The sequence below is a fragment of the Clytia hemisphaerica genome, unplaced genomic scaffold (genome assembly GCF_902728285.1).
Source record: "Clytia hemisphaerica strain Z4C2 unplaced genomic scaffold, Clytia hemisphaerica genome assembly, whole genome shotgun sequence".
Taxonomy (NCBI): domain Eukaryota; kingdom Metazoa; phylum Cnidaria; class Hydrozoa; order Leptothecata; family Clytiidae; genus Clytia; species Clytia hemisphaerica.
In genome coordinates this window covers 360,284-387,805 of record NW_027104374.1, presented here as the reverse complement: position 1 = coordinate 387,805, position 27,522 = coordinate 360,284, and the positions used below count along the sequence as shown (strand labels likewise).

At 36.1% G+C, this 27,522-nt stretch overlaps 2 protein-coding genes across 2 annotated transcripts; one reads left to right on the top strand and one right to left on the bottom strand.

Annotated features, from left to right (window-relative positions):
- Positions 1–232: 232 nt before the first annotated feature.
- Positions 233–27,134, bottom strand: LOC136818750 (GON-4-like protein). Its single transcript, XM_067074987.1, has 14 exons — positions 26,811–27,134; positions 19,676–19,843; positions 19,022–19,406; positions 18,434–18,549; positions 17,768–17,919; positions 17,424–17,526; positions 12,192–12,391; positions 11,076–11,518; positions 10,542–10,720; positions 7,459–10,101; positions 5,893–6,125; positions 2,114–5,584; positions 1,316–1,418; positions 233–888 (listed from the first exon to the last, which is right to left on the bottom strand). The coding sequence occupies exons 1-14, from the start codon at positions 27,087–27,089 to the stop codon at positions 763–765; spliced, it is 8,601 nt and encodes a 2,866-aa protein (XP_066931088.1). The 5' UTR covers positions 27,090–27,134; the 3' UTR covers positions 233–762.
- Positions 23,694–26,818, top strand: LOC136818751 (uncharacterized). The gene is made up of 3 exons (XM_067074989.1): positions 23,694–23,806; positions 23,991–25,326; positions 25,860–26,818. Exons 1-3 carry the CDS (start codon positions 23,767–23,769, stop codon positions 26,491–26,493), a joined length of 2,010 nt encoding a protein of 669 aa, XP_066931090.1. The 5' UTR covers positions 23,694–23,766; the 3' UTR covers positions 26,494–26,818.
- Positions 27,135–27,522: the final 388 nt, after the last annotated feature.

The following is a 27,522-nucleotide window of genomic DNA, read 5'->3' as shown; positions in this document are numbered from 1 at the left end:
AAAAATTTTTTTGCTGAAAGCAATATAAATTTAGTCTGTTATTAAATTAGACTTTTATGTAATAATTCAAAATCAATCATCTTAACGAGTTAAAATCTTCAGAGGCTTGAAATTTTTCTAGGTTAGATTAGGATTCACAAGACAAACAAAAAAAAGTTTACCATTTGTAAACCAATTAAAATTCAGGCCTCTATAACAACAATACACAGAGTAATGAATATCTATAAAATTCGGTATAATTTTCCTCTGATAAATATTTATCTCTTTTTTTTTTTGGAAAATCATATAAAACATTATAAACACAACTTATATACATTTCTCTCAATATATGTATGATAAATACCTCTCTTATTTACATCGTTTTCTTTATAATACAACAAAAGAATTGCGATAAAAAATCTACTACCTACTAAGGGAAAATTTAAAGTTACACTTTTTTACAAGTAGAACACGAGAAAATTGTCTTCCTTGACACAAGAAATTAGAGAATAAATTCAAAAACTCGCCGGAATGAATAATGACCTTCTAAGAATTCTACCATAAGATAAATAGACGAACAGAATAATGGATAGAAGCTCTCTAACTTAAAGATATCCTCTAAAACAACGTAAGAATATAAAATATAGCATTGTTTCTTATATGGAAGCCATTGAGAGAAGACAGACATTATCTTTGACGTGGTAAATAACAGACCAGAACATTAGGGGTTTTCCATTTCATACCAATATTCTGATCAATTCCAACATCATCTTTGTAGGTCTATCATTCAGAATCGCTACTTGAACTTCCCTCATAGTCGAACGTTGAAGAATCACTTTCACTTTCGCTTTCGTCTACGTGCGAAGATGGTGGCAACATCTTCAAATAAAATGCAACGCGCTCTTGAACCTAGGCAGAGCAACATGACATAAAATCAATTAAAGTTGGAATCAAATTTTGTTCCCCACTAATTCCACTAGGTACAATTTATCCCCGCTTATCTGCCACCCATCCCGATTTCCACTTTCTGTTAGGTACAAAAGGGCATACACTCAAGGTGATGCATCAAATAGCAAATAGATACGTGAATGTTAAACGCCCGAACGAACCAGTCCTCTTTAATATTGCTGGTTCTGGAAATTAATTTGCTCGTGGGATGCGTTTTTCCAGATCAATTAATGTTCAGAGCTAATTATTGAATAATTTTAATAATGTTAAATCTTCCATTTTGAAAGTCAATTATCTTTCCTAAAATGGCCTTTATTGTAATAAGAAAAATGAAAAATGAATGAAATTGGTGTCCAGTGTTCTACCCCATTCTCGAATCATACTTTACCTCTCCAAGTGTATGTTTTGGGAATTGATGAGCAATTGTGTGGTGTAAGTCCGGTTGGTTACCATGGTTTTTCAACGCAAACAAAATGATGGTGTCTTCCTCTCTACCATAAAGAATACAGTCAATGAAATACACGTTGTTTTTTTTTAAGAAACTAGTTTTACCAAGCAGCCTCAATGTTTCTTAAGAAATCGGCCTTTTGAGCCTGGAATGTTTCTTACATGTTTCTAAATTTTTTAACATAATCAGCCTCATGGAAGGCTGGGTTGGAAGGCTCTTAAAAAAAACGAATTAAAAAATGTTATTTTCTCATTCTGAGCCTCAGTATGTTTCTTAGTTTTTAGGCATTCTGAGCCTCATGTTTCTTAAAAGTGTGTTTCTTAAAAATAAAAAAAACGTGTATACGTTTCGAGAAAGCTGAAAAGGACACTAACATTTGCCCTTTCTTTGAATTACAAAAAAGAGCACTAACGTCATAAGCGAGCTTCAAAGAAAATCCCAAAAGTATCAAAGAATGGAATAACGGTCCCTTCCATTAAAGAATTTCGGACTCGAGTTTGATAGGGTCGATTGGCGTCAAATGCTACAGTTGACTCTCTACAATTCGATCTTTAAGGGACCAAAATTTTTAGAGAAAGATTCGGATTACGGAGAGTATTTTATACGACTTCCCAGCTTAAGGGATCGATGTTTTAGAAGTTCGAATTAGAGAGAGTTGATTGTATGTCTATCCCATTTCATGCAGCTTCTAGCAAAAGGATCGTTAGTTTTTTTCAATAATAATGTGTAAGATCATACCTCGACCATTCAACTTTTTCATTTGAAGCCGCTGTTATTGTATCTTGATGAAGATTTTCAGGTTTCTCTGCTGCAAGACTTGATTCTTCTACTGGCTTTCTTCCTATTGAACTTTCGATTGTATCATCTTGCAGTGCATCGTCAATATTTTTAATGGAATTCTCTGCTGCGGTTGTTTGTTCATTTGGTTCTGATGATTGAGGTAACGGCTTGATGTTATCACGCGAGTTTGTGGGATATAACTGGCGCGTAACCATCGGCTGAGCGGGAATGAGTCCTTTTGAGGGTGGATTTTCATCAACAGGCTGCAAGAATTCCTTTGTGACTTTCTTGTTGTTTTCGTCAAGAGTTTCTTGGTCTCTTACAATAGAACGAATTTCTATTTCAGTTTCTCTGGCATCTTCATGAATCTCATTTTGTTCTTCGTCATCCTCTTTAATGGACATTAGTTCTTTACCAGAGCTACTTAGAATAACAGCACAGGAAACTTCATTTTCGGTAGACGTAGAGCGTGAACCACATTCAATGTTCTTCATCTGTTGTGCCTTTTCTTGACAATCGATGGGTGATATCTCAAGAATATCAGACTGCAATGGACGTTTTGAGTCAACATTTTTCTCACCAATTCGTTGGTTATCAGCTTCTGGAATAGACTTAGTATCACCATTCATAGCGTAAACTGGAGAATTCACACTTTGACTTGACAATATAGATTGGTTCAGACCATACGAACTTTCAACAGACCAACTTTCGAAATAATCATCATCTTCGTCACTGAAAGCATGTTTATTTTCTCTCTTCGATAATGTTTTTATGTCTGTATGTTTCAACCGTCTTTTGGTCTCTTTATAGCGTTTCGTTTTGCCTTTAATCAGTTTCTTAGAGTCGCGTCTCACATGCGAGGGACCAGGTTGAGCCTCATCGGGACTTCTGGTCAAGCTCGAATTCATATCAAATGAGCCTTGAACCGATCGGCTTTCCAGTTCTTCATTATCACTCAAGTAATCCCGATCGGATGAAATATCGGATAATTTTACAATTTCGGATTTCTTTAACCTCCGTTTTTTCAAGCCATAGCTTATAAGGGTTGAATTTGTAGAGTCTTCGCTGAAAAGAATAGGATCAATATCAGTACAAAGGGTTGTTATTTCTTGACTCGATAATCGACGTGGAGGTTTCTGTGGAATGACAACCATAGATTGAGATTTCTTTATTTTCCGTTTCTTTAATACTTTAGCGACAGATTTCGAATTCAATCCAAAGCTAGTTAACGTAGAAGTCATCGAATCTTCACTAAACAACAAAGGATCCACTTCCGTACTCAGAGTAGTAATGTCTTGACATGATAACCTTCGAACTGGCTTTTTAATGTAAACAGGTTTTATTGGGATATTTTCATGAAGCTTTTTAGACTTTGATGTCGATGTTTCTTTCGAGATATCCACGTGTCTAGAGGGAGAATTATTCATATCGCTTTTCCCAAGATTCACACTGACAGTAGTACTATTCTGAGCATCGATTTTGGGAAGCACGACTTTTTCTATGTTATCGCCTGGTTTTCCTTCTCCAGTGTCTTGGACTCTATCTGAACGACAAGAGATTTCATCAGTTTTCTTTGTTCCTTCAGGAAGACGACTTTTGGTATCTTCAGGGTAGTGAGGGAACGTGAGGTCGTTCGTGAGCGAAGGTTGGTGTAACTGATCAACAACTATCTTTTGATTTTGATTTGATATTTTATGGTTTGATTCTGCTGGGAATGGGAAAGTTAAATTGTTTGTCAAGTCTGGTTCTGTAACAACGTTCCTCTTTTTCGAATCTGGTTTTTCTTCCATATCATTCTGCTTTTCAGGGCACTCCTCACCACTTAAAATTTTTGGAAAAGAGAATGGTATATCGCTTCGAGGTGCTGACGCTTGATCGATATTTTTGCTGAGGTTTTGTGGTTCTTTCATATCATTGTGAAGCACACTTTTGTCCTGGTGGAGAGTCTTTGAACTGGTTTGTGATTCATTTGGAAAAGGAAAAGTCAACTCGTTGAAATCTTCAACTTCGCTCTTCTTAGTAATAACTTCTTCTTGAAAATTGGTCTCCACGTCTGATTTGACTACCGATATAACCGACAGTTGAGAAAGAGCGTCTTTAGACGCTTTTGAACACGACGGAACATCATCGTCTGAAGAATTCTGCGTTATTTTAGGCGTCGAAAAAGTGACTTTCGGTATTTTAAACATAATTCTCTCGACCTCATTATCTGTCTCTATCTCATCTCTTTCGGCTTCCGTAACAATTTGCTCGATGGTTTTCACGTCTGCCAAATGTTTAGTCGAAGAATCTATGGTAGAGGAGGATACGGAACATAGATCAACGATATCTGGTCCTGATTGCTTTGTTGTAACAACGTTGAAATCGACATCTGCGCTTGCAACCGAAGCTGATTCTAAAGGGATTGGGTCTGGTTTCAAAGTTTCGTCCAAGTATACTTTACTTTCTTTATCCTGATCAATATTTGTATCACCAGGCTCATAATTTTGGTTTTCTAAATTCTCCTCGCCCCGTGAATCATCAACAACTATTGTTCCATTTAATGGATCGATGCACTGATCAACAACAGACTTCGGCGATACAGGATATGTTTCTTCTTTTGCTTTATCGTTACCAGATTCGGATTCAACGACTCCCTCAGTATCTCCGTCATTGATGTTTATATTGTTTGTTGCACTCTTACCGTCATCTTTAGCTTCTAGTCGAGAGTTACTTGGATCTGAGCCTAGTGAATGAGTACGGAAACTAAGTTCACTTGGTGTTCTCTCTTGATCTTTATTCAACGTTTCGAAAATATTACGGTCAGTGCTTTTGTTGGATAGATTACTATGCTCATTGTTTAGAGGAGCTCGATCCGGTTTTTGATCCAGGTTTGAATGTTCTGAATCAGTCGGTTGTTTTTCAGGCGTTTTCGGCCAATTCTGGCGATCCTCCAACTCATCGCTTTGATGGCCACCTTTACTGTTCTCTTTCAACGGGAAACAACTCTCGTCATCATGAGGCGCCAAACGCTCGAAAAATTCATCGTCAATGACGTCATCATCATCTTCATCGTTGTCATGGAAATCATCTTCACCTGATGTAGGAGATGCACGAAATTTGCGTTTCTTTTGTTCTTTGATTTGTTGACGTTTCGTAGCCAATTGTTTGAGCTTGGAAGCAGCGATGTTTTTATTGGACCGTTTTTTGGGAGAGAAAGTTGGGATACGTTTCTTTTTCTTGATAACTATAGGCGATTTAAGAGACGTCGAATCACGCCTTCCACCACGGGTAGAATATGGCGTGTTTAGTTGATTGAAGTCATCATCAAGGGCGTTCATTGATTGGTCGAGATCAGGAGGCTGATACGGGATTTCCTCAAAATCGTCAATTTCTTTGAGACCAGATGAAACGGCTGAGAAATCAATAACTTCAAAGTCTTCGTCATTGCTGAGAAGAAAAAAGAAATGAAATAAAGAAGAAAATTAGTTGAATTATTTAAGGTTGACATTGGTAAAAGATTTAACGGACAGAAAAACGACTTCTTAGTTCCATGCTTATTATTATGATTATTATTTAAAGTTCATTCTTCAGTCTTATTGAGCTCCTTTTTAAAAATTTCTGCGTCCGGGAAGTTTTTTACAAGAGATTTCTAACCCCTGTCTGTTAGGTACCTGGAGCATACCCAACTGACTGAAAAACTGATGTAAATAGTCATTCTGTATCATGTAAGTAAAGGAACATTTGCGAGGTCATACCAGGGTGGCGGTGAGAGGTCTGGGAAGAGACGAATAAACATATGACGTAATTGAACATCGCCTTGAAACAATGGAGTGACTTCATCCAATATTTGTTGTGCATTTTTGGTTCGCGAAGTGACTTCGACAATCTTTTTGGTTATTTTCTCGTATTGTTCAGGAGCGTCGAAGAAAGTTTGTTCACATTCTGTTAGGAATTTAATGTTCAGTTCAAATTGCAACCAATGCATGTACTAAAATCAGAAGATTAAAAATGAAGATGTGAACTTAATTAATGTAGAAAGTCCCTTTTATATCAAAGGGCTGAGAAGGATTAATTTATTGAAAAATATAAGTTTAGCACACTATTTTGACTAAAGTCTGTCCAGATATAATTGGCAGTGGAAACAAAAATGCTTGTAACTTTTGATAGTCAAATATAATTATGGAAATTTTTTTTGTTTGTTTTAGAGAATCAAAAGCGCTATATTTGAATGTATTTTTGGTTGAAAAATTTGCGATTTTTAGCGGTTAAATTTGCGATTGTAAAAATTGAGCTTTTTTTCTACTTATGCTATAACGTTCATTTTTACACCAGTGGTAGTTCAACCTTAGGTTAAGAAGTTTGTTAAATTTCAAGGCGAACAGAAAAGTCCTTCGGAAGATATGGGACCCGAAATACCCCTTGGTAGCACTTTTCTGTGAAATATCAAATCTCCAAATTATTACTAAAAACGGGGGTAGTGATATGATAAAACAGTTTTTCGATCATAACACATTTTACGATCTCTTTAATGACCTCATAGCCAAACTGTGTTTAGTGTTTTGTGAATTAGCAAAGTTCTTTTAATGACTTAAAAATAACAAAGGCAATATAAGTTTATGCTTATCTTTTCAATAAAAACAATTATACTGTGATTTCACTTCGTTTCGAAATAATCAATGATACTAATAATACCAATGCACCAACACTTAAAACATTTTCCAACTTTTAATTGCAATGTTCAAAAAAGATAACATAACCCCCGTTTTTAGTAATAAGTTGGAGATTTGATATTTCACAGAAAAGTGCTACCAAGGGGTATTTCGGGTCTCATATCTTACGAAGGACTTTTCTGTTCGCCTTGAAATTTAACAAACTTCTTAACCTAAGGTTGAACTACCACTGGTGTAAAAATGAACGTTATAGCATAAGTAGAAAAAAAGCTCAATTTTTACAATCGCAAATTTAACCGCTAAAAATCGCGAATTTTTCAACCAAAAATACATTCAAATATAGCGCTTTTAATTCTCTAAAACAAGCAAAAAAAATTTCCATAATTATATTTGACTGTCAAAAGTTACAGGCATTCTTGTTTCCACTGCCAATTATATCTGGACAGACTTTAGATGTCTTTTTCGATAAGTAAGTGTCTACCCCTATAATCAGGCTCGCATTATACGTAGCACTCTATCGTTCTTAAACAATAGAGCCATTGTTTAGGTTTGTGCCTGAAGGAGTAAGTTTTGAAAAAAATTGTACCAACCGAAGGTTTGTGGGAAGTTTCTTAAAAAACCAGTTAGTTAATTGAAAGAAAAAACACTCACCTTTCCGACATATCTTGCTTCATGTTGATCCAAGAAACCTACAAAATTCTCCACTAGATCCGGATAATCAACAAACAATACACAAATCTTTTGGTAAGTCTCTAGTTTACTGATCCTCCGCTGATTAACAGATTTCATCAGTTCAAAAAACTCTTCAAACAAGTCTGGCTGATCAGCAAGTGTTTCTCGAACACGTGTGAAATAGATTTGCGCGAAATCTACAGCTCTCTGTTTCAAAGCTTGCTCGTAATCGAATTGTTGTTTCTTTTTACGTTTGATTTGAGTCTTTTTACGCCTCCCTTCTTTTTTCGGATCATCCATAAATATCAGACTTTCTAGGTTTTCATCGACAGTTCGTTGTTTATCCACCAATTTAGTCATTGAGTTCTCTGTATTTCCATTGGTGTATGCAGCTGATTCGTGTGTAGGGGTTGCAAGTGATTGACAGATCGGCGTGTTTCGATCAAATGGAGGGGTATCTTTGCCGAAGAAAGCATCTTGTGAATTAGTTGGTGTTTCTACGATGGGCGAATGATCGTTTGGTGTTTCGTCATCATGTCCGATAGTTGGAGTGTTTTGAGACGAGTGTCCGGCAAAGGGTGAAATTTGGAGAGTTGATTGTTGTTTGTTGGACTGGTTGACGTTTTGCACTTGAGAAGGACTTTGCTGTATTTGGTTTGTAGATGCAGGTTGACAAGATGATTGTGATGGAGGAACGGGTGACTGAACGATATGTTGATTGTTTTCTAATCCTATGTGAGGTGAGTGCGCAATGGTTTGTCCAGCAGGCGATTGGTAGACTCGTGGAGAATGCAATGGAGTATACTGCATTGGTGATTGCATAGACATTGGTTCGCTTGTTTTTTGTTCTGCTTGATGTTGGTTAATGGTGACAAGACTAGCAGAAGTTTGTACTTGATAAGCTACTGAAGGTGAGGCTGATTGTTGATTTGCTGGTTGTTGGAAAATAATATTGCTTTGAACGTTTGGCGAATTTGCGATGACATGATTGTGAGCTGGTGAATGCATTGGTAGAGAGTTATGAGGGTGTGGTGAAGCTAAAGATGATTGCATAGCAACATGGTAATTGTGAAGGACTTGAGGAGACGCAGGTGAATTGGTGATCACTGGTGATTGTGGTTGCTGCTGGACAATGTTTGGTTGGTAAGCGATCTGAGGCGATTGAAGAGACATCGGTGTAGCTGGAGACTGTAGTTGTTGATCAAAGTTGCCTGTTGCTAAAGGTGATTGAGCAATCATTGCGCCTTGTACGATTTGCGTGGGTATTGTTTGAGGAACTTTAGGCGAGTTGACCATTGGTGAGTGTGTCATCTGTGGGGAATGTACCATCGGCGAGTGTACTTGTGGCGAGTGTGCTTGTGGCGGGTGGACTTGTGGCGAGTTAACTAGTACCATTGGCAAGTGAACTTGCGGCGAGTGAACTAATGGTTGTTGAACTTGTGGCGAATTACCTTGTACCATCGGCGAGTGAAATTGTGGTAGTTGAACTTGAGGCGAGTTAGCCATTGGTGAGTTTACCATCGGCCATTGATATTGTGGCCAGTGAACTTGTACAATTGGCGAACGAACTACTTGGGGCAAATCGAAAACATCATTAGTTGAAGACGGTGATATAGCTTGGGAAGACTGTCGTTGTACGTTTTGAGCGTTTTGTGGTGAAGCAAGATTCATAGTTTGTACAACTGGGGATTGCAAACCAGCTGAGTTGACTGGTAAGTTTGTAAGTCCTGGTGAGTGCGTGACTTGCGACAGCGGTGAATGAGATTTTGATGGGTGATTGTCTTTAAGAGTTTTTAATCGAGCAGATGAAGGCGACCCAAAGGTGGTAATACACCCATCGGGTGGTTGTTGAAAAATATCACAAGTTTTAGTTTGAGGAGAGCTCGCTTTTATTAGATTGTTAGCGACTGGAGCGTGTGGCGAATTTACTTGACCGTGTTCTGAGGTAATCTTGTGGTTGATTGGAGAGTCGCCATAACTTGACTCCGGTGAATATCCAGTCCCTGGTGATGACAGCTCTCCATCATTGTTGTTTTTATTGTCAGTCTTTTGAGGAGTTTCAAGATTTTTACCGAAACAAACTTGACTCACATCCAGATCCTTTAACGGACTTAGATTCAAAGATACATCTTTAGTCTTCTTATCTTCAGCTTTTAGACTTTTCAGTTTTTGTGGTGTTTTTAAGAATTGCTTAACTTCGCTGAAGGACGTCTCGTGAAGCGGTTTGGAAGGACTAAACGTCAAGTGAGGTAGAGAATCCGGCATCGGTAAATCGGATAACAACATGTTGACCGGCAATGGAAAACCGTCACCCGACGTGTTATTCTCTTTCGAAATACTCGTAGATGAAAGATTGGAATTATTATTGAATGAAAGGCTTGACTGGACTTCAGAATAACTCAAAGATCGGTTGACACGATTTTTGATAGTCGAATCTTGTCCCCTTTCTTGCTGAGAAGTCATGTTTGTTTTATCTGCAGTTGTCATGGTAGCGTTGTTTATGCCTGACTTGACTTGGTACGTTGGGAAGATAGGAGCGGAGTTATACAATCGCTCGATGTTGTGTTGCGTTGATACCAATTGCAAAGGTGTTGAAAGGACCGCTTTGTTGCTGGGTGTACTCTGGAAAAAGGAGTTAGAAGCTTGAAGGGGAATTTTTTAAGCCAAAAGGCTAACTCGCGGTAAAGTAAAGATGGTCGACCAAAGTGAATTAAGTTGTTACTTGAGACGCCCAAGCTCTAGTTAAGACGGCCCACTATTCGCCCTGTTTATTCCAACTTTGATTTAATGTAGACAGTAAAGTTATCCGTCTAAAGTCAATGCATTGTCCTCTTTTGACGTCAATAGAAAGGTCTTCCTTCAATCATTTTCAAGCAAAGATTTTAACTGTCAATTCTCTACCCACTTTTTGCCTACTTCGATAATTAGAATAGGCAGGGTAGAAAGTCGGCCGTCTAAACTAGAGTTAACGAACAAACTTTTTTGGAGATTAAAAGAACATGAAAAGACTAACAAGGAGGACCGATACTAGAATTTAAATTTTAAGAAAAGGTTTTGCTCACATGTTGCTGCGCTATCTCAAATAATTTATTTTTCTTTTCGTATTCCTTCAAGTGTTTTTGTTCCAGTATGATTTTCTCATTTTTCCCGAGTTCTCTATCGACTTTCAAAAACCAGTTGGGGATGAAACGATGTTTCCAAACCATCTTCGGCAGTTTGTATAAAGGAATCTCCGAGATGTCTGAAATGAAAAAAACGCATTTAACATTAATACCACTTTTAAAGATTCTGACTCCAAATACATTCAACTTTCATCAAAAGTGATTGCGCCCTAAAAAAGATTTCACTGATTCTCTAAGAAACGGACCTTTACCACAATAACAAATTCAAGGAATTCATTTCTTTATTAGAACAGTGTCTCATTTATAGCGAATCCAAAGAGAGTTAAATGATTTCAGATCGGAAAGATTTCTAGAACCGATAGCTTACTTTCAACTAAGAAAAACATCGAGCAAAAAAAATACGATCCTTCTTTGAAAGTTCTCGATGATAATCTATTTAGACGAACAATTTTAACATTGTTTGTATCCACTTACTTCTAGGGACAGTAATATTGACTTCATTCTCAAGTTCAGGAACACGTTTTTCATTTTTCACATAAGCGATCGGATTGTATTTTAGCTTGAGCGTTGACGTACAATTCTTGACGCGTATTTGAAGTTGTTTCGGATCAAAGATGGGTAACAGGTGTTCCTTAATAGCTTCGAAGCGTTCATAACGTTTCCCTTTGAATTGGTCCAACCCGAGTGCTAACAGGTTGTCTTCACATTGAAGGAACTTTTTACGACGCGTTCTTCTCTGCATTTCTTCGTTCTGAGGTCCTTGTTTTGGTACGAGTTCGATGTAGGTAGCAAAGAAAGGAATGGTCGTAAACATTTCAGCGATTGTATCACTGATGGTAACATTCTTCTTTGCTTTTTGCATCTGGGATTTGGGATTCCGTGTAACGATCTTTTGACCGGCAAGAGATTTAATTATGCTGAAAGCGAGAACGATAATTTGATGGTCAGCAAGTGAAATCAAGGATTTTTAATATAACTTAATTTTCTGGGAATTCAAACAAGATGGCATATTCAAAGGAAACACAAGCAATTCCTCTTTGAATTTACCATAAAAGATATCATTTTATGACATAAAATTTCACTTAAAGGAAACAATGGACATAAAAAAAGAACCGTTTTAAAGGGTCATTCTATTTTATATTCGCTATGGGGACGAACATTTTCAAGGAGTGATCCGAGAAGAATTTGTGTTATTCTATTCTTTCAGGGGGTAAGTTTGATTTTTGTTCGTCAATTTCTTCAACTTCAAAAGGTTCGTCCATACCCTGTATGGATATTAATTGGAACAGCGCAATATAAAATTCTCCAATTACACGCACAAGTAATTTTCGAATACTAACAGGTAAACTTTTGATCAATATGTCAGTTAAAGGTGTAAGATATTATTTCGATGATGACATGACTGACCGCTCCTGAAAAGGAGACACATCTCTTATGCTGACAAAAAGGAATAAACAAAGAAGTTCTCAAAATGTGTGCTCGCGACACGCCAAAAGGGAAGAAAGTTGAATACTGTGTAAACAAATGGTAGGAGATGATGTTAAAATGATGCCCTTCAAGGTAAAAAGAAATGGAGAAAAAAAAAATTACTTGAATGAGTCAGAAATTCCAGGTGTGCAAAACATGGATAATTCAGGAGAAAGAGAGCCTAAATAATCCTGTGAGTTTTGAACAGCTTTATCGTGGAAGGTTGCAAGTTCTTCAATGTATTGTTTACATTGATGCGTTTCGTTACGGAGCCACGAATGGGTGCAGGAAAGCATGTAAACTTGCGATAACATTTGCACATGCTGAAAAAGTGAAAGATTAGACAATTATCATCAATCAATTTCCAAATAGATTCTGACAAAGCATAAACTCTAAACCAGAAAGAGGACAAAATGCATTTTCTAAAAAAATTAAGAAATATGAATTAGGAAATAGCTTATAGAGATAAGGGTACTAGGGATATCTTACATGTATACAAACTGCGTGAAGGCGAGTGGCAGTAAAGATTTTCTTTGCCGAAAGTAAGGAATGTAAGGAACCTCTCTGATTTTTCAGGTATCGTAGATTGAACGTAACGTAGTCGAAATAAAGTCGAAATAGAATTGAAATAAAGTCGAAATAGAATCGAAATAAAGTCGAAATAGAATCGAAATAAAGTCGAAATAGAATCGAAATAGAGTCGAAATAGAATCGAAACAAGACGACTTAAAGTCGAAAATTTCGCATAATACTTGAACATCAACGACGAAGACGCGTGAAACGTGACTCCTGCAGCATTATGCATTTTGAATGAAGCGTTACACAAAATATACACAATGTATTGTACACACAGGTCATAGATGTCATAGATACCCTGTTTTTTTAATGAAAAATCTCAATCCATTAAAAAAAAGATTCCTTGAAAGAATTAGAGAAAAAATTCTATTCTATAAAAAGCGTAAACAAAATCTTTCAATTCAGAATAATTCAGAGAACTGCATTATACTTGAGAAGAATAATTTTAAATTTTTTTGAAAACGAAGAAGAAAAAATGAACTTTTTATTCTTTGATGCCAGAAACCTCATTTTGTGCTTTGAAGGAACTTGTGATAAAGACTTCTTTCACTTGCGGAAAGTTTATATCAACTTCTTTTTATAAACAGTAGAATTTATCTAAAATTGAGAAAAATGGCTAGTCAGAAAAATCTGTTGTATACTATCTTCGCTTTCTGATATAAATGATGGCCCACCACCATCAAAATCATTGGACAATTCCAGAAAAAATTCGAATATGGGGGATGGATGAAGGATATAACATTTTTTGGAAACCCCCCCCCTGGAAATTGTGACTTTGATCCCCCGGACAGCAGGTCTAACACCCCCCCCCCGCCCCGGACAAGCATCAGTTGATCCCATCGAGAGCAAGTTTACCCCCCCCCCAGGACAAGGCAGATTTTTCACTACCCTCCCTCCAGACACTATATCCTCCACCCCATGCACAGACATTTTCTGGAAGAGCCCATTAAAGGCAAAAAGTTGAGCACACTCATTTTTTTTTATAAGCATACGGTAAATTTCAGCTGAAGCTCACTATGCTTAAGTAAAGCTCAATTTTGAGACTCGAATTATGCTTAACCCTATGCTTGGTAAAAAAAATTTGTAAGTTTACATAGTGTACATTCTTAAGAGACCAAGTTGTGTTATTTATAAGAGATTAAACAAAATAAAATCACCAATTTTTCGAATTTTGTTTGTAATTCTCTTCTTCATTCTTCTGTTATTTTCTGAAGTTTGGGAAATTATGATTCTAAAGATTTCTTATAAACGTTATGCTTATAAAGAAAATGAGTGCAGTTGAGCTCCAGCTTCTGGACTAGAAAATTGCAGGGTAAAAACTAGCCAACTCTAAGCTTTAAAGAAATAATACTCCTTGAGATTATTAAACTTTGACTCCTTTATAATATAACTGTTTTAAACTGTACCCCATTAAACAAACCCTCCCCAATCTCTTGCCGATTATCCCGTGAAAAATATATAGGGGAAAGATTCCAGAAAAGTAACAAGAATCTTAGTGGGGAAATGGGAATCTTATACAAACAACGTACCATGGTTCAAAATGAAAATCCTAATTAGCAAAAGGTGTATCAAGATCGGTGAAGTTTGATTGAAGCTCGATTAGTTTGATTTATTACCTTATAGCCCATTCTTTTTACATTCCAACGGCTTATTAGCAGACGTCCACGCTAAAACTTAAAGAGCGAGGCAATATCTATCATCCCATCGGGGAGGAAAAGCTGGAACTTTTACTAACCAAACTCATCGAACACCAATCAAACTTCATCGAATAAAAAACTTTCATCGTTAACGAGGGACCGCTGTACATTGTACGGTGGTGTACGGTGGGGCTGGATCTAAATGTCCTTTGTACGACGGTGAAAATAGGTTAATTTGAAATCTGCTGTATTATATCTGTACACCCCACCTTACCCACCAGAAATCACTGTACAATGACAATGTCGGCAGTGTCTAGGCAGGGTTGTTTCGATTATCCAAAAATGATTGCTGAATTTCAATTGACATGATTTCTAAGTAAGAAATACCGTGAGATCGGGTAACTTGCATAAGCCCTCAAATGAATTACCCATTTGGTCATTAAAATACAAAGTTAAATCAAAACAAAAATGGTAGGCTAGAGCTGCAAGCGGAGCTGCATAGTTCATTTTTGAAATTTTGCTGCTTTGATTGGTCGGTCATTTGATGGCTGTGCAAGTTACCCTCTGTTACCCTCCCCTCAAGTTACCCGACTTCACGGTACTTGCTAAAAATGACTCTTTGTCACAACTGGTTTCACTATTAACACATAACTATCTGGTGAAAAAAGAAAAAAAAGATCATACCTGTGCTGTTTGTAGTTTTGGTGAAGAAGAGAAGAGAGGGTTTTAATAATGTTGTTGTTTGTTGTGGAAAATTAACTCTTTTTGTACTACTTACTAAGCATGATCAATTTATTGGTGCATTCACTAACTACACAAACATAAAATACTTAGCAGTAACAGGTAGTAAACAAATATTAAACCTCTTTAAACACTCTACAAAAGACCAGAAAATATGATAAAAATTTTCAAAAGCATGTGCAATCAAGCAGCCATTAAAAGTTCTCACGATGAATGTTTACAAAGGCTTGTTTACACTTCTTGCACTAGCGTATTTTATTTATTAAGAAAAGCCCTGTTTTTTATCACTTTTTTATCTTTGTGAGTGAGTCCACCTTTAGAATATTTGCCGTAGTACGCCCGCAGCCAAACGCCCACGCCATAATTTGCGCCCCAAAAAATGTCTCGCCAGCCAGACACACGGAAGGCTATTGTAATACTTTCGCTAAGCGAAATTAATAAAGTCGAAATAGAATCGAAATAAAGTCGAAATAGAATCGAAATAAAGTCGAAATAGAATCGAAACAAGCAACATGCTGAATGGACCTACCTAATGATTAACATCAGATGAAAATAAGAAAAAAGTGACAATAATTGTACAAAAATTCAGAATGGAAAAATAAAGCTTGTGTGTTGAATAATGTAAAATGGTAAAAAGGAATTTCCCCAAATACAAAAATCACTTAAACCATTCAGGCCCAGAAAACCTTTTAAGCTGTTTTTGGCCCAAATTTGCCCAAAAAAATTTTCCTTAAAAATCTGGCTCCTTCGCATTGCCATTTTGTATCATTGTGCAAAAAATCAAAAAAAAAATTATGAGTCAACATTGAGAAATGCTATATTTTCTTATTTGGTTAAAGGGAATTTCCCCAAAATACGAAGATCCATCTTTTTAGGCGAATAAGAATTTTCCAGGAAAAACCACTTCAGCCATTCTTTAGAGAATCTTGCCCTCCATCTTTGTACAAAAAATCAAAAAAAGTAATGACAGGATTTTGCACAAAGTCCAAAAAACCCTATTTTTATCTGAAAAAGCTAATTAAAATTCAGAAAACGCGTGTCAAACTAAAAATCAAAAACATTCAAACTGAGCGAGAAATCATTTTCACCAACTTAACGCAACAAGGACAAAAGTTGAAAACCAACAAAACAAAACAGCGACAAACCTTAAAACCAACAACAATAACAAAATAAAAACAAAGAACCAAAAAGTAACAACGCACAAATAAACAATCTTACAATAGACAAACAATCAATATAAATCTACAAATTTAGCGGAGAGAAAAGGCAGTTTTTGGCCCAAATTTCCCAATAGCAATATATTTTTTTTCGAAAATCAGGCTCCGTCACATTTTAGGCATTGCCATTTTGCATCATTGTGCAAAAAATCACAAAAAAAAATGATTCAACTTTGAGAAAAGCTATATTTTCTTATTTGGTTAAAAGGAATTTCCCCAAAATACGAAAATCCGTTTTTTAAGGCGAATAAGAATTTTCCGGGAAAAGCCACTTCAGCCATTCTTTAGAGAATCTTGCCCTCCATCTTTGTACAAAAAATCAGAAAAAAGTAATGACAAGATTTTGCACAAAGTTCAAAAAACCCTTTTTTTAGGTAGTTTTTGGCCCAAATTTGCCCAAATAAATTTTTTCTCAAAAATCGGGCTCCGTCACGTTCTGGGCATTGCCATTTTGCATCATTGTGCAAAAAATCAGAAAAAACTAATAAGCCAATCCTGAGAAAAGCTGGTAACAGACGGACGGACGGACGGACGAACGAACGGACGGACGAACGGACATGGGTAAATTTCTAGAACCTCCACCGGGGTACCCGGAGGTAGGTCCAATAAAGTCGAAATAGAATCGAAATAAAGTCGAAATAGAATCGAAATAAAGTCAAAATAGAATCGAAATAAAGTCGAAATAGAATCGAAATAAAGTCGAAATAGAATCGAGATAAAGTCGAAATAGAATCGAAATAAAGTCGAAATAGAATCGAAATAAAGTCGAAATAGAATCGAAATAAAGTCGAAATAGAATCGAAATGTAAGGCTTAAATGGCGAAATCAGTCTTAAAAAGTAGACCACGCTAGACCATGATTAGTCTTTTTGCTGATTTATCGAATACTCCTCCCGCTGCAATAAAAATGTTATACAAGCGAGTTATAAAAATTAACATTTGTTGATATTATGTTTGAAGCCTTCGGATGTTATTAACTTTTTGAGTTTTAAGCCTAAATATGTTCTTATTTTAACCATTTTGTGATTATTTTTGTCAATTTTGTGAGTTTTTTTGTCAATTTTCCTAAGAAAACGAGTGTTTTGTCCACAAAGCCTCAAAATGTTTCTAACTTGTTTTTAACATTTTGGCCATCGAAGCCTTATGTTGTTATGTTATGTTGTTCTTATAAAGAAAACGTTGTACCTGTTGCAATTGTGCAGTCATTTGTTGTCTCATCTGATAAGTCAACACTAAGCCATCAGCTGCTTCCATCGAGTCACACGGTACCTCAAAACGATTTGATTGGCTAAAACAAATGCGAGGGGTGTGTATTGAGGTAAAACTTAAAATATAATCATTATCGATTTAGCTCAAAATTCATAAACAACTTTCTTAAAGATGTCCTGAAAATCGTAAAAAAGTTTTTAGGAACCCGGAAATAATAAATCGTACAACCCTTTAAAATCTAGGTAAAATTTGATGTAAAATCACGATAAAAAGAAACCTTAAACTACATTCTATAAAATCTTAATCCAAACAACTAGTACCTTTGCGGTTGTTCCTCGCACAATTCTTGTATTAATTCATCATAATTATCCATTGCATCTTGGTCATAACCTAACAACAGCTCGTTAAATAATCCTTGAAGTTCCTTTTGTGTAATGCGCGTCGCTCGGTCATCCCGTAACTCCTCTTCAATCTAGGGGTGTCAAAACAGGTAATTTATCTTCTATAAGTAATATTACCACAGTTAGATTCAAATGCTTTTGACCAATAGGATCGTCTCTGGAGTAGTTACCTTTCTTTTAGAGAGTAAAACTAGTCCAATCATCAACATTATTGGTATAAAATCTTGTAAAAAACCTTCATTCAGTAGCAAATTAAAAACAAGAACATGATGCAAGTCGTTCTTTATCGTGGCTCTTCCTAAATATAGAGCGTCAGGCTCCTTTCACACAAATCGAAAGTCTCGTTAAACATTGATCCGAAGATTTCGATTATTTAAAGATCAGCCGGTGTCAGTGACCAGTGCAGAGCCTTCTCAGACGGAGAAAAGATTTTCATAACAAATAGTCCTAGATTTTAAATCTCATTGAATTTTACTATACTCGAGACGGAAGCACTCACTTTTGAAACTTCCGCAAGACAGAAATCCCCGTCTAAAGCGGAAGACCTTGAACACTTAAAATCAGTCAATCTCATCATTTTCTCACCTCGATTTCTTCTTCCGCGGTCGCTTCCATATAATTGAAATCTTCATCATCTTTATCGTCATCATTCGTATCATTCAAAACCGATTTTTCCGGTTTCGTTAACCCGACCAACCAACCTAGATGAAATGAAACCGGATCAGATTACTATCGTTCTAAACAGATCAATTCAGATTAACGTAAAAAAACCTAAATTAAATGAAACCCGATAGGATTCCCTACGTTCAAAACAGATTTTTCCGGTTTAGCTAAACCAGCTAACCCAGCCAACCGACCTAAACGAAATGAAACCCGATCGGATTACTGCCATTCCACAACAGATTTCTCCGGTTTCTTTAAGTTAACCCAGCCAACTAACCAAACAAATAAAATCCGATCAGATTACCAACGTTCAAAACTAATCAAATCAGTTTAACGTAAAAAAAAATTTGTTTTTTCATGTTTTGTTAAATTACGTAATTTCCTAAATCATATTACCCTACCGAAAATCGAACGTTTGCTTCCATAATGGCGGTACTTTTACGTAATTTAACAAAACAAGACAATGACAAACCTTTATACAAATGAAATCAAAAAAAAAAGAATCCAAACCTTGCCATATCAGTTCATCGGCATCTAAATCCTCAGGAACGAAAGAAGTCGGCTCAAAATCGGGTGGGTTGAACAATGCCTCTAAATCCTCTACGGTGACATCTTCCATGGGGCACCTTGATCTCGTCCGCGACGCTATCAAGTCGTCTTTCGATATCGGTGTTGAAACAGCGCCCACCATTATTTGACCTTCGTCGATTACTTGTAAAGAGTTATTCAGTTCTGGTTTAGGTGTGGTCAGAACACGTGGTGAGCGCGCGTCCGCCGTGATATCGCTCAAACGGTCAGTCATGTCATCATCACTGGTTTGAGAAGCTTCAGTGTCATGTCCTGGTTGGAAATCTTCGTCATCTGAAGATGAGTCTGAAAACTCTAAATCCAAAATCTGAAAAGAACGAAAGCAGATGTAAATAATGTTTGTATCGGTTTTGTTGTTTCAAACTGCCTGGTTTCGTCATGGTTCTCATCTTTCGACTATAAAAACGAGTAAAATCATGCTGAGACTTAATTATAGAATTGGTATAAATTACCAACTGACAAACAAACAATAAAGGCAATTCAAAAGATTTAATATCAGTACTTAATTATCAGGTAAGCTTTTTAGATTTCAAACACTTTGATGGCTTTAAAGTGACACATCATATCTTTACTTACACTTTTAGGTTTGGTCGTCTCCAGTGCTGTGAGAAGAGGTTGTTGACCGAACAGTTTTGCTTTTGAACGAGTCATTTTGGTGGCTTCAGTGACTTTCGTCTCAGGGAGGGGCACGGAATCAGCAATGTCTTGAGCATAGTCGATCACTCTTTTGTCACGTAATATGTGCTGAAATATCAAAAAAGATTCGTCAAATTAGTCCTATTATCTGAAGAAACTAATCAAACTTCAGAAAACACTAAAACTTTTCCCCCATCATATGACAACAATCAAATGACCAATGAATTTTAACAACCCAAAATCCTAAAAGACAAAAGACAAAAAAACCAAATTTCATTAGAGACATTACTAGAACAATTATATATAACAATAGTATCTTCTCTCGTTTCGTCTGGTGTTCGTCATCTGCACCCAAACCAAATTATCACGTTGTATCGATCTTTATTTGGTTCAAAACTGATATATGGCCTGGAAATCGTCAACTTAACAAACACCGACAGACAATATCTCAACAGACAGGCACGCTGTTCGCTGAAGCAACTGTTTGGAGTCTCAAAACATTCCAAAAACCTCATAAGCCGTTATTACAGACTCAATGATATAACAACACTGCTAGACAATCGCAGGCTAGATCTTGTACACCAACTCTTTCAAAACAAGAACACGTCAAAATACATCATTCACCTTCTATCCATCCCAAACTGTGACCGATCATTTTCAATATTGAATAGTCTGCTTGGTACCTGTATGGCGTATGATAACCTTATACTATGTTGCCTTTTTAATCGCACTGGAAAGTCAACTCCATCCCTTACCACTTGTGACGTTGAAATTAACACTGTTCAACTGAATGCAATACATGACTGTATTCTGAACTGGCACCTGCATGATAAAAGGTTGTCATTTAAGCAAATTTTGGAAGCTGAAATCAATAGATGAAAATATTTTTGATGTAATACAGTATATAACATAATATAGTTTTGATAACTGGAGCTAGTCGTTCTCTATAGGTACAATTCCCTCAACACATTTGCAACTTCCACTAGCGATAAATATTGCTTTCCTTTTGCTTACATTTCCAATTTTCAATCCTTTGACTTTCCTAATTTGTGGGCAGCCAAATTTCCCTAGTTCGTGTATACCCCAAAGGTGATTCCCCATCCACAGACAGTCTGAGCCGAGTTTTTCAAAAGGAATCACCTTTTCGTATTTTTAGACTTATATTATTTTTTAGCCAAAGTAAATATTCAATATATTTTATTTATGTGAAACGTAGACAAAAAGTTTTTTCTCCTCTACTCTTAGGTTCCAAATAAACGGGGGGGACCTAATTGCCGGGGGGGGTGGAAATTGTACTTCTGAAACCTAAAAATAAGGTAAAAATAGGCTAAAATCAGGCTATTTAGAGCAAAATAAGGGACCTTCTCTTTGACAGCTGAAAATATTCTTAGAGATTAATAAACAGGGGGGGTCCTAATAAGGTACGGGGGGGGGGGGGGTTGGAAAATTTCGAAACATTAACAAGCGGGGGGGGGGGGGGCGTTTATTTGGAACCTTAGAGTACACACCACTTCAAAGCTTTGCCCTAGGCCTTAGTTCTTAAATTCAATTTTTGTCTTTTTTGTTTTTTCTCACTCGTGTCTACTTTAGGCGATTCCTTGTTTTTTGTTTTTTGTTTTTTCTCAAGATGGCGGCTGTAGTCTCTCTGAGGAAAGATCACTCCTGCTACGGATAGGCCCCATATCAGAAAACTCCTTTCCCCAGGGTGATTCGGCTAGGCCTCACTTTGGTATGATTCTTAATATTATTGCCTTGTGTAGATCTTGATTCTCTCTATTATATTTCATAGTGTGTCCTAGGCCTTAGATTGGGGATCCCTTTTTATATATTATAAAATATAGTATATAATTAAAAAACGAAATTTTTAAACTGTACATTTTTATTAGTTATACCATAAATTGGTGATAAAAGAGATGATAAAAAAAAATTAAAAACAAATTTAGCGAGTAGAGAAAAGAGAACCGAAAGAAAATGAAAAAAGTATGGAAAGATGAAGACCGAAGTCAGAGAACAGGTGTGGTACTAGAGTAAGCATCCCTGCCACCCGCTAGTCACCTGTCATCTTCCCGAAAGAAAAGGAGTACTGTTGGACTGACACTATCCAGAAGTGATAAGAGAAATAAATGAAAGAAAGCAAAAAGAAGAAAACGAAGAAAGTACAAAAAGTCGGCCTAGAACTGCCTAGAACCTTGATACATCATCTTACCTCTCTCAATTCTGAGGTACTTTTCCTCGAGTTTTTCTGAATTTCGGAACAAAATAAGGTGTTTTAATCTTGAAAAATCTGTTTTTGTGAGATTTTTCATTAATCCATTAATCAAACTGACGATGAAAATGTGGAAGAATTTGAACGCCATCTTTATTGGAGACATCCGGAATACTTTAGGCCGATGATAGTTGACTAAAGAGGGAGACTTTTTCGAGAGTCTTACTCTTCAATCAGTGCCATAACATTTTGCAATTTTGGCTATTTTACCATTTTTCGAAAATTAAAGTTCGAGCGAGAATGTCAATTTCGGGCCTCCAACCTGATTTCGTCGAATATTTCGATCTGGGAGGGATTTATTGGTTTGTAAGCTATATTTCAAGCCCTACCGGACCATGATTGAACTTTTGGATTCTCAGATCCTAAGGTCGTAAGTCTGAAGTTCAGCGATTAAACTCAGAGTTAAAACTCTACGTTTCCAACCTAATTTGGAGCACTTACAAATCGTTTGTGGTTATAAAATTTCGTGGGGAATTTCCCTTTTGTGCCAAGTATTTTGGAACTGATTGTAGACCCTAAAGTGCAAAATATTCTCTGAAACTTCCAGGATTCCCAGGGTACTTTCATTATTTCATTTTTTGATTCAATGTTTACGCTATTTTTTCACGTATACGTAAAATCTTATTTAAGACCTTACGGAAAATCATTCGTAAAGCTTTTTTCACATGTACGTAAAATTTTACTTAAGACCTTGAAGGATGGGGAATTTCCCTAAGCTTACGTAGTGTTTTAAGGCCTTATGTTTGCTTACGTTCAAAAAGTTTTGAACGGAAGGAAAATTCACGTAAGACTCTCTTAATCAACAAAAACTCTACATAATGTCGGGGAAATTTCCAAAAGACAGCTTTATGAACGATTTTCCGTAAGGTATAAAGTAAAATTTTACGTGCATGTGAAATTTTAGAAATTTCTCCAACATTGAACGTATGTGTTTTTGGGAATCTCTCCGACGTTACGTAGAGTTTTTGTTGATTAAGAGGTTCTAAAGCTTTTTTCACACACACATAAAATTTTACTAAGATCCTCAGAAATGAGTAATTCCCCTAAAAATCGGCACGTAACTCTGATAAAGAGTGTGTTTTGATTCGGCAACTCGGATGGTATGTCTGGTATTGATATGCTATTTCCATTGGTTGTATTTTAATGACTTTTTTTGTTATTATTATATTTTCGATTTATGTTTTTTCTACTGTCATGTAATGGGACTTTCCTTCTGGGAAATTTTTTATTGTCCTCGTGTAAACCCTTATCTGACTGATCAATTTTTAAATAAATTCTAACAATTTTCTTTCTTTTAAAAGGATTATTATTTAGTCGCGGTTTAATTCTTTCGCTTTTTTCTAACCAAAATTAAAATGTTAATGTCATTCTCCCCTATAGAAAAGTACTCTTTCCTGCACGCGAGGTTAATATTATAATAAATAGTTGAAATGGGACAAACTATCAACATAAATAATTTGGGAAGGTCCCGGCAGCCAACGATTGAGAAGTGGAAGAGCATAAAATTATACTTCGGGTTTCTTGAGTTTAAGGAAGCATAAAAAAGAGAAGCGAAATTTATAGAAATTTAATTGCTGGTTTGATCTTAAGCTGAAACTGTTAATGGTTTTGGTACTTTGAGTGGCATAATATCGACCAGTAAAAGTAATTGACAGACCACAAACTATCGTAATTGATTGCATTATTAAGTGCATTTCTATATTTCGCAACGGTTACAGTTCAGAGAGATTAGAATTTGATAGCTGTGTTGTAAATATACAATAAAATGCCTGACAGTGAAGTTCAAATGTCATGGGCACGAAAAGGTGAAATATTTATTTGTTTATAATATTTATTGACTCATTTTTTAAAACGGTGCTCATGTAATAGTGAACAGTAAATTAAAGGGAAAACCAGACATGAGTCTCTAACAGGGTAAAAAGGGAGCCCTTTCAATCTGCTTTTAAACTTGATCATTAAAAAAATCAAAATGTTCGATTTGCATTTTAGAAGCTGTTTTGAAGAAATATCAAGATTTGAAAAGATCGGATCAAAAATTATGCTTGATGAGTGAAAAGGTCTTCGAATCCATTTATGGTACCGTTCTAAACAAATGCAAAAAACGTTTAACTGGGAGTGCCCGGGATGGTTCCGTTATTTCTCGGTGGTTCAAAAAGACGGACGGACCTCAGAGGATTCATATTGAATGGGATGTGGAGTATTATAACCTAGAAATAGAGCAAGAGAACTACGTGATTCAAGAGATAAGCAATTACCCAGGTTATGTGCGTGTTCATGAGAGAAGCCAGGACGAAGAGCAGCCTGGGCCACACATAGACGGAGAAGTATACAGAGGAAACTTATTCGAGAAATGGTCCAACATTGTGACAAGACATAAAAAGCATATCAAAAGACAATTTAGCAATGTCTTCCACGAGCGATCTGGCATCAATGATTTCCAAGGCTTGCATGGGAAAGAAGACTATTTCTTTAAGAAACTCCCTTGGACTAAACCACGCGTGAGCCTTAAGATGGAAGGTTTATCTACCCTACTTGATATAGAGGATAAAGAACAACGAGTTTGCTTTTCATGTGATAACATAGCAGCCATTCATTGTAAAGACTTTTGGCCAAGGGGTGCAAAAGACTGGACAAAAAATTCAAGTTGGAGTGAGGAGGATTTCGAGGAGCTTAAGCGAACAGGATGCTGTCTAGTGCCAAAGCCTTCACGACACAGCGATCGCACATGGAGGTTATCTTTAAGTGAAGTCGAATCAAAGGTTATGAAACGATTTACCAAACAACAATATCTAGCATTTTTCATCTGTAAAATTGTGTATTACAAGTATTTGGCACACCTTAGAGATGGCGAGTCTGAGATCAGATCTTATATTATAAAGAGTGCAGCACTGAATTGTTTTGGTGTTTCTAACTTTCAACCGACGAGTTCGAATTTTTTTGAAGGCGTTTTTCAACTGGTAGAGCGTTTGCTGGATTTTACAAGGCAAGCATTGAAGCCAGAGCTAAAAGACGGTATCAAACCCTACATGACACATTTTTTGCTCAAAGATGTCAATATTTTACTGAATGTCACCAATGATCTTGGATGGGAAGCTGCTGGAGTCTTACAAGAGATTATTGACGGGGGCGTGGTTGCATTCCTACCACTGGAAGACGAAATTGATGAAGCAATTTCAATGGTGAATATTCTAGGAGATCGAGTGAACTATCTTTCCTCGCTTAAAGAACACTTCAACAATATTTCCAGCAGATCATACTCGTGCTACACTAGAAAAATTTTGATGTCGATGGGGCAAGACGTACAAAATTCTTCTCAACTTCAGAGGTTAATATTTTATTTTTTTAAGAGAAGGAGAGAGCTCTGGTTGAGATGGCACACTTTTCGACCTGCCTATTCTAATTTATTTTTAAAATCCCTTCAAATTCTAATTAAATATGGAAGAAAGTTCCTTCTTTTGACACGAATGCAATGTCTTCTTTCAATCTTTTTCAAGCAAAGATTCTGTCCAATTTTTGCCTCAGTGCTGAAAGTAGTATTCCTTAGATTTTGAAGAAACTGCTGCTGATTGTAAATAAATACCTTATTGGAACTAATTTTCGCGGGTTTTAATTTTAGCGTTTTTCGCGGTTTTTCGTCAAAATCGCGAAAATTTGATCCCGCGAAAAATGTTGAGAGTCGAAAACCGCGAAAATTAATTCCCGCGAAATACAATTTTTTTCAATTTTATCGAAAAATTTGAAAAATCCCTAGGAAAATGAAAGAAATTTGTCCAAAAAAAGGCAAAACCGCGAAAATTAAAACCCGCGAAAATTCCAGAATGGTTCCAATAAAGTAATTGAGGATTTATTATTTTGTAGCTGCAAAAGACAATCACTCGAACAGGATATACAAGAAGGGGTTCAGCCAAAGCACGAAGACATTCTTCAATCATATGATTCTGGTTACGGATCGTTACTTCACGAAAATAAGGGCTTCGAGAACTATGATTCCTACTCTGACCAAGAAAATGAAAGTGACTGCTTCAGCGATTACACAGACCTGTCTTCAGACTACAGCGATGTTGATGACGACTCTGATTGTAGCGCATCATTTTATGACTCCGAAGATGATGAATATCTTTCTGACTCTAGTTTCAGTGACCTTTCAGAGTCTGGAGAATTCAATAGCAGTTTCTATAACGAGTCAACTGGCAACTCCACTATTGATTGTGGGTCTAGTAGTACAACATCATACACGGAGTCTGTGCATAGTGATCTTGAAATATCTATTGGATCAAATAGTGACAACTCCATATTGGATTCTAACAATAACGTCAAACACTTATTCAAAAAGCTAAGTTACAGCAACTTATCAAAGAGATTTAAAAGTAAAATCAATTTAAGCAAAGACACTGGTTACAGTAAACAATCTCAGACTAAACCAACCAGATTGAAGCTAAGTTCCTTTCATAAGAAAGCATGGTGGTCACATTTATTCAATCATACCAAATAAACTTTTTTATTACTTATCGATCCCTTAAACATTGCAAGAAATTGTTTAGTATAGTCTGTCCTCTATAATCTGGGTTATGGCTTTTTTACAATCTCTTTATTGTCATTTACGACAGTGGAAAGAAAATATTTTTACCTCAAAATCGTCAACGATTATGGTGGGCAGAATATATATAAAATTGTATTTGTTACCTAAATACCTAAATATTTTATTTAGGTATTTAATATATTATCTTATATTTTAGTCTCGAGTGATTAGTAAGAAAAATATTCAAATATCCAAATAAATTGATTCTGGTCTAAAATAATATCACTTACATGTAAAATACTTTTGACATTAACAGCAGTCAGGTTGGCTTTTTGAGCACTTTCTTCTAAAACTTGTTCTAATTTTTTCCAGTCAATTTCTTCTTCAAGGTTTTCTTCTTCATTTTCATCTTCACCTGAAGTCGATGAAGAAGACAAAAAACAATCCCTCAAATGGTTCTCTTCATCCTCTACATTGTCTGTTTTCTGCCGCTTCAGTGATTGGTTAACAGTCTTCTGTTTGCGCGATCTTTTACCACTACATTTTTTAGGCGTTGTTAAAAATGACATTGTGGATTTTCCTTATTCATTTAGTCTTAATTCGCTTTTCTGAAAATAAAAGATGATGAAAAAGTTTACCAATAAAGACTCCCCGAGTTATCATAATTAAATCCAGAAGAACTTGAGTTATCCATACAAGGTCTACCACTCTATTGGACAGAAATGAAATGTAAAAGTAGAAAAATAGGACATTATGCTGCATGGGAAAGGTCAATAAAATACTATGCTGCACAAAATCTAGCATTTATTTAAAAAAATGTTGCGCACGACTATTGAAAATTGGAAATTTTTTACCCATTTTATTGCTTTAGAGTTTTGTCTGTAACACTAAAAAAGCAAGAGACTGATAGTTCAAAGGTGCTTAACAAAGGTGTGTTACCATTAGACCATTAAATTCTTAATTCAGTAAAGCAATAAATAAATTCTTCAAAAGAGCACACAA

What these genes read in the sequence shown, in the direction of transcription:
- LOC136818751 (XM_067074989.1), top strand. Translation starts at nt 23,767, where the DNA reads ATGCCTGACAGTGAAGTTCAAATGTCATGGGCACGAAAAG. An exon ending in AATGTCATGGGCACGAAAAG is followed by an intron (nt 23,807 to 23,990) that starts GTGAAATATTTA and finishes TTTGCATTTTAG; the next exon opens with AAGCTGTTTTGAAGAAATAT. An exon ending in AATTCTTCTCAACTTCAGAG is followed by an intron (nt 25,327 to 25,859) that starts GTTAATATTTTA and finishes ATTATTTTGTAG; the next exon opens with CTGCAAAAGACAATCACTCG.
- LOC136818750 (XM_067074987.1), bottom strand. Translation starts at nt 27,089, where the DNA reads ATGTCATTTTTAACAACGCCTAAAAAATGTAGTGGTAAAAGATCGCGC. An exon ending in AGACGACCAAACCTAAAAGT is followed by an intron (nt 19,407 to 19,675) that starts GTAAGTAAAGAT and finishes CGTTCTTTTCAG; the next exon opens with ATTTTGGATTTAGAGTTTTC. An exon ending in CAATATTACTGTCCCTAGAA is followed by an intron (nt 10,721 to 11,075) that starts GTAAGTGGATAC and finishes TTTTCATTTCAG; the next exon opens with ACATCTCGGAGATTCCTTTA.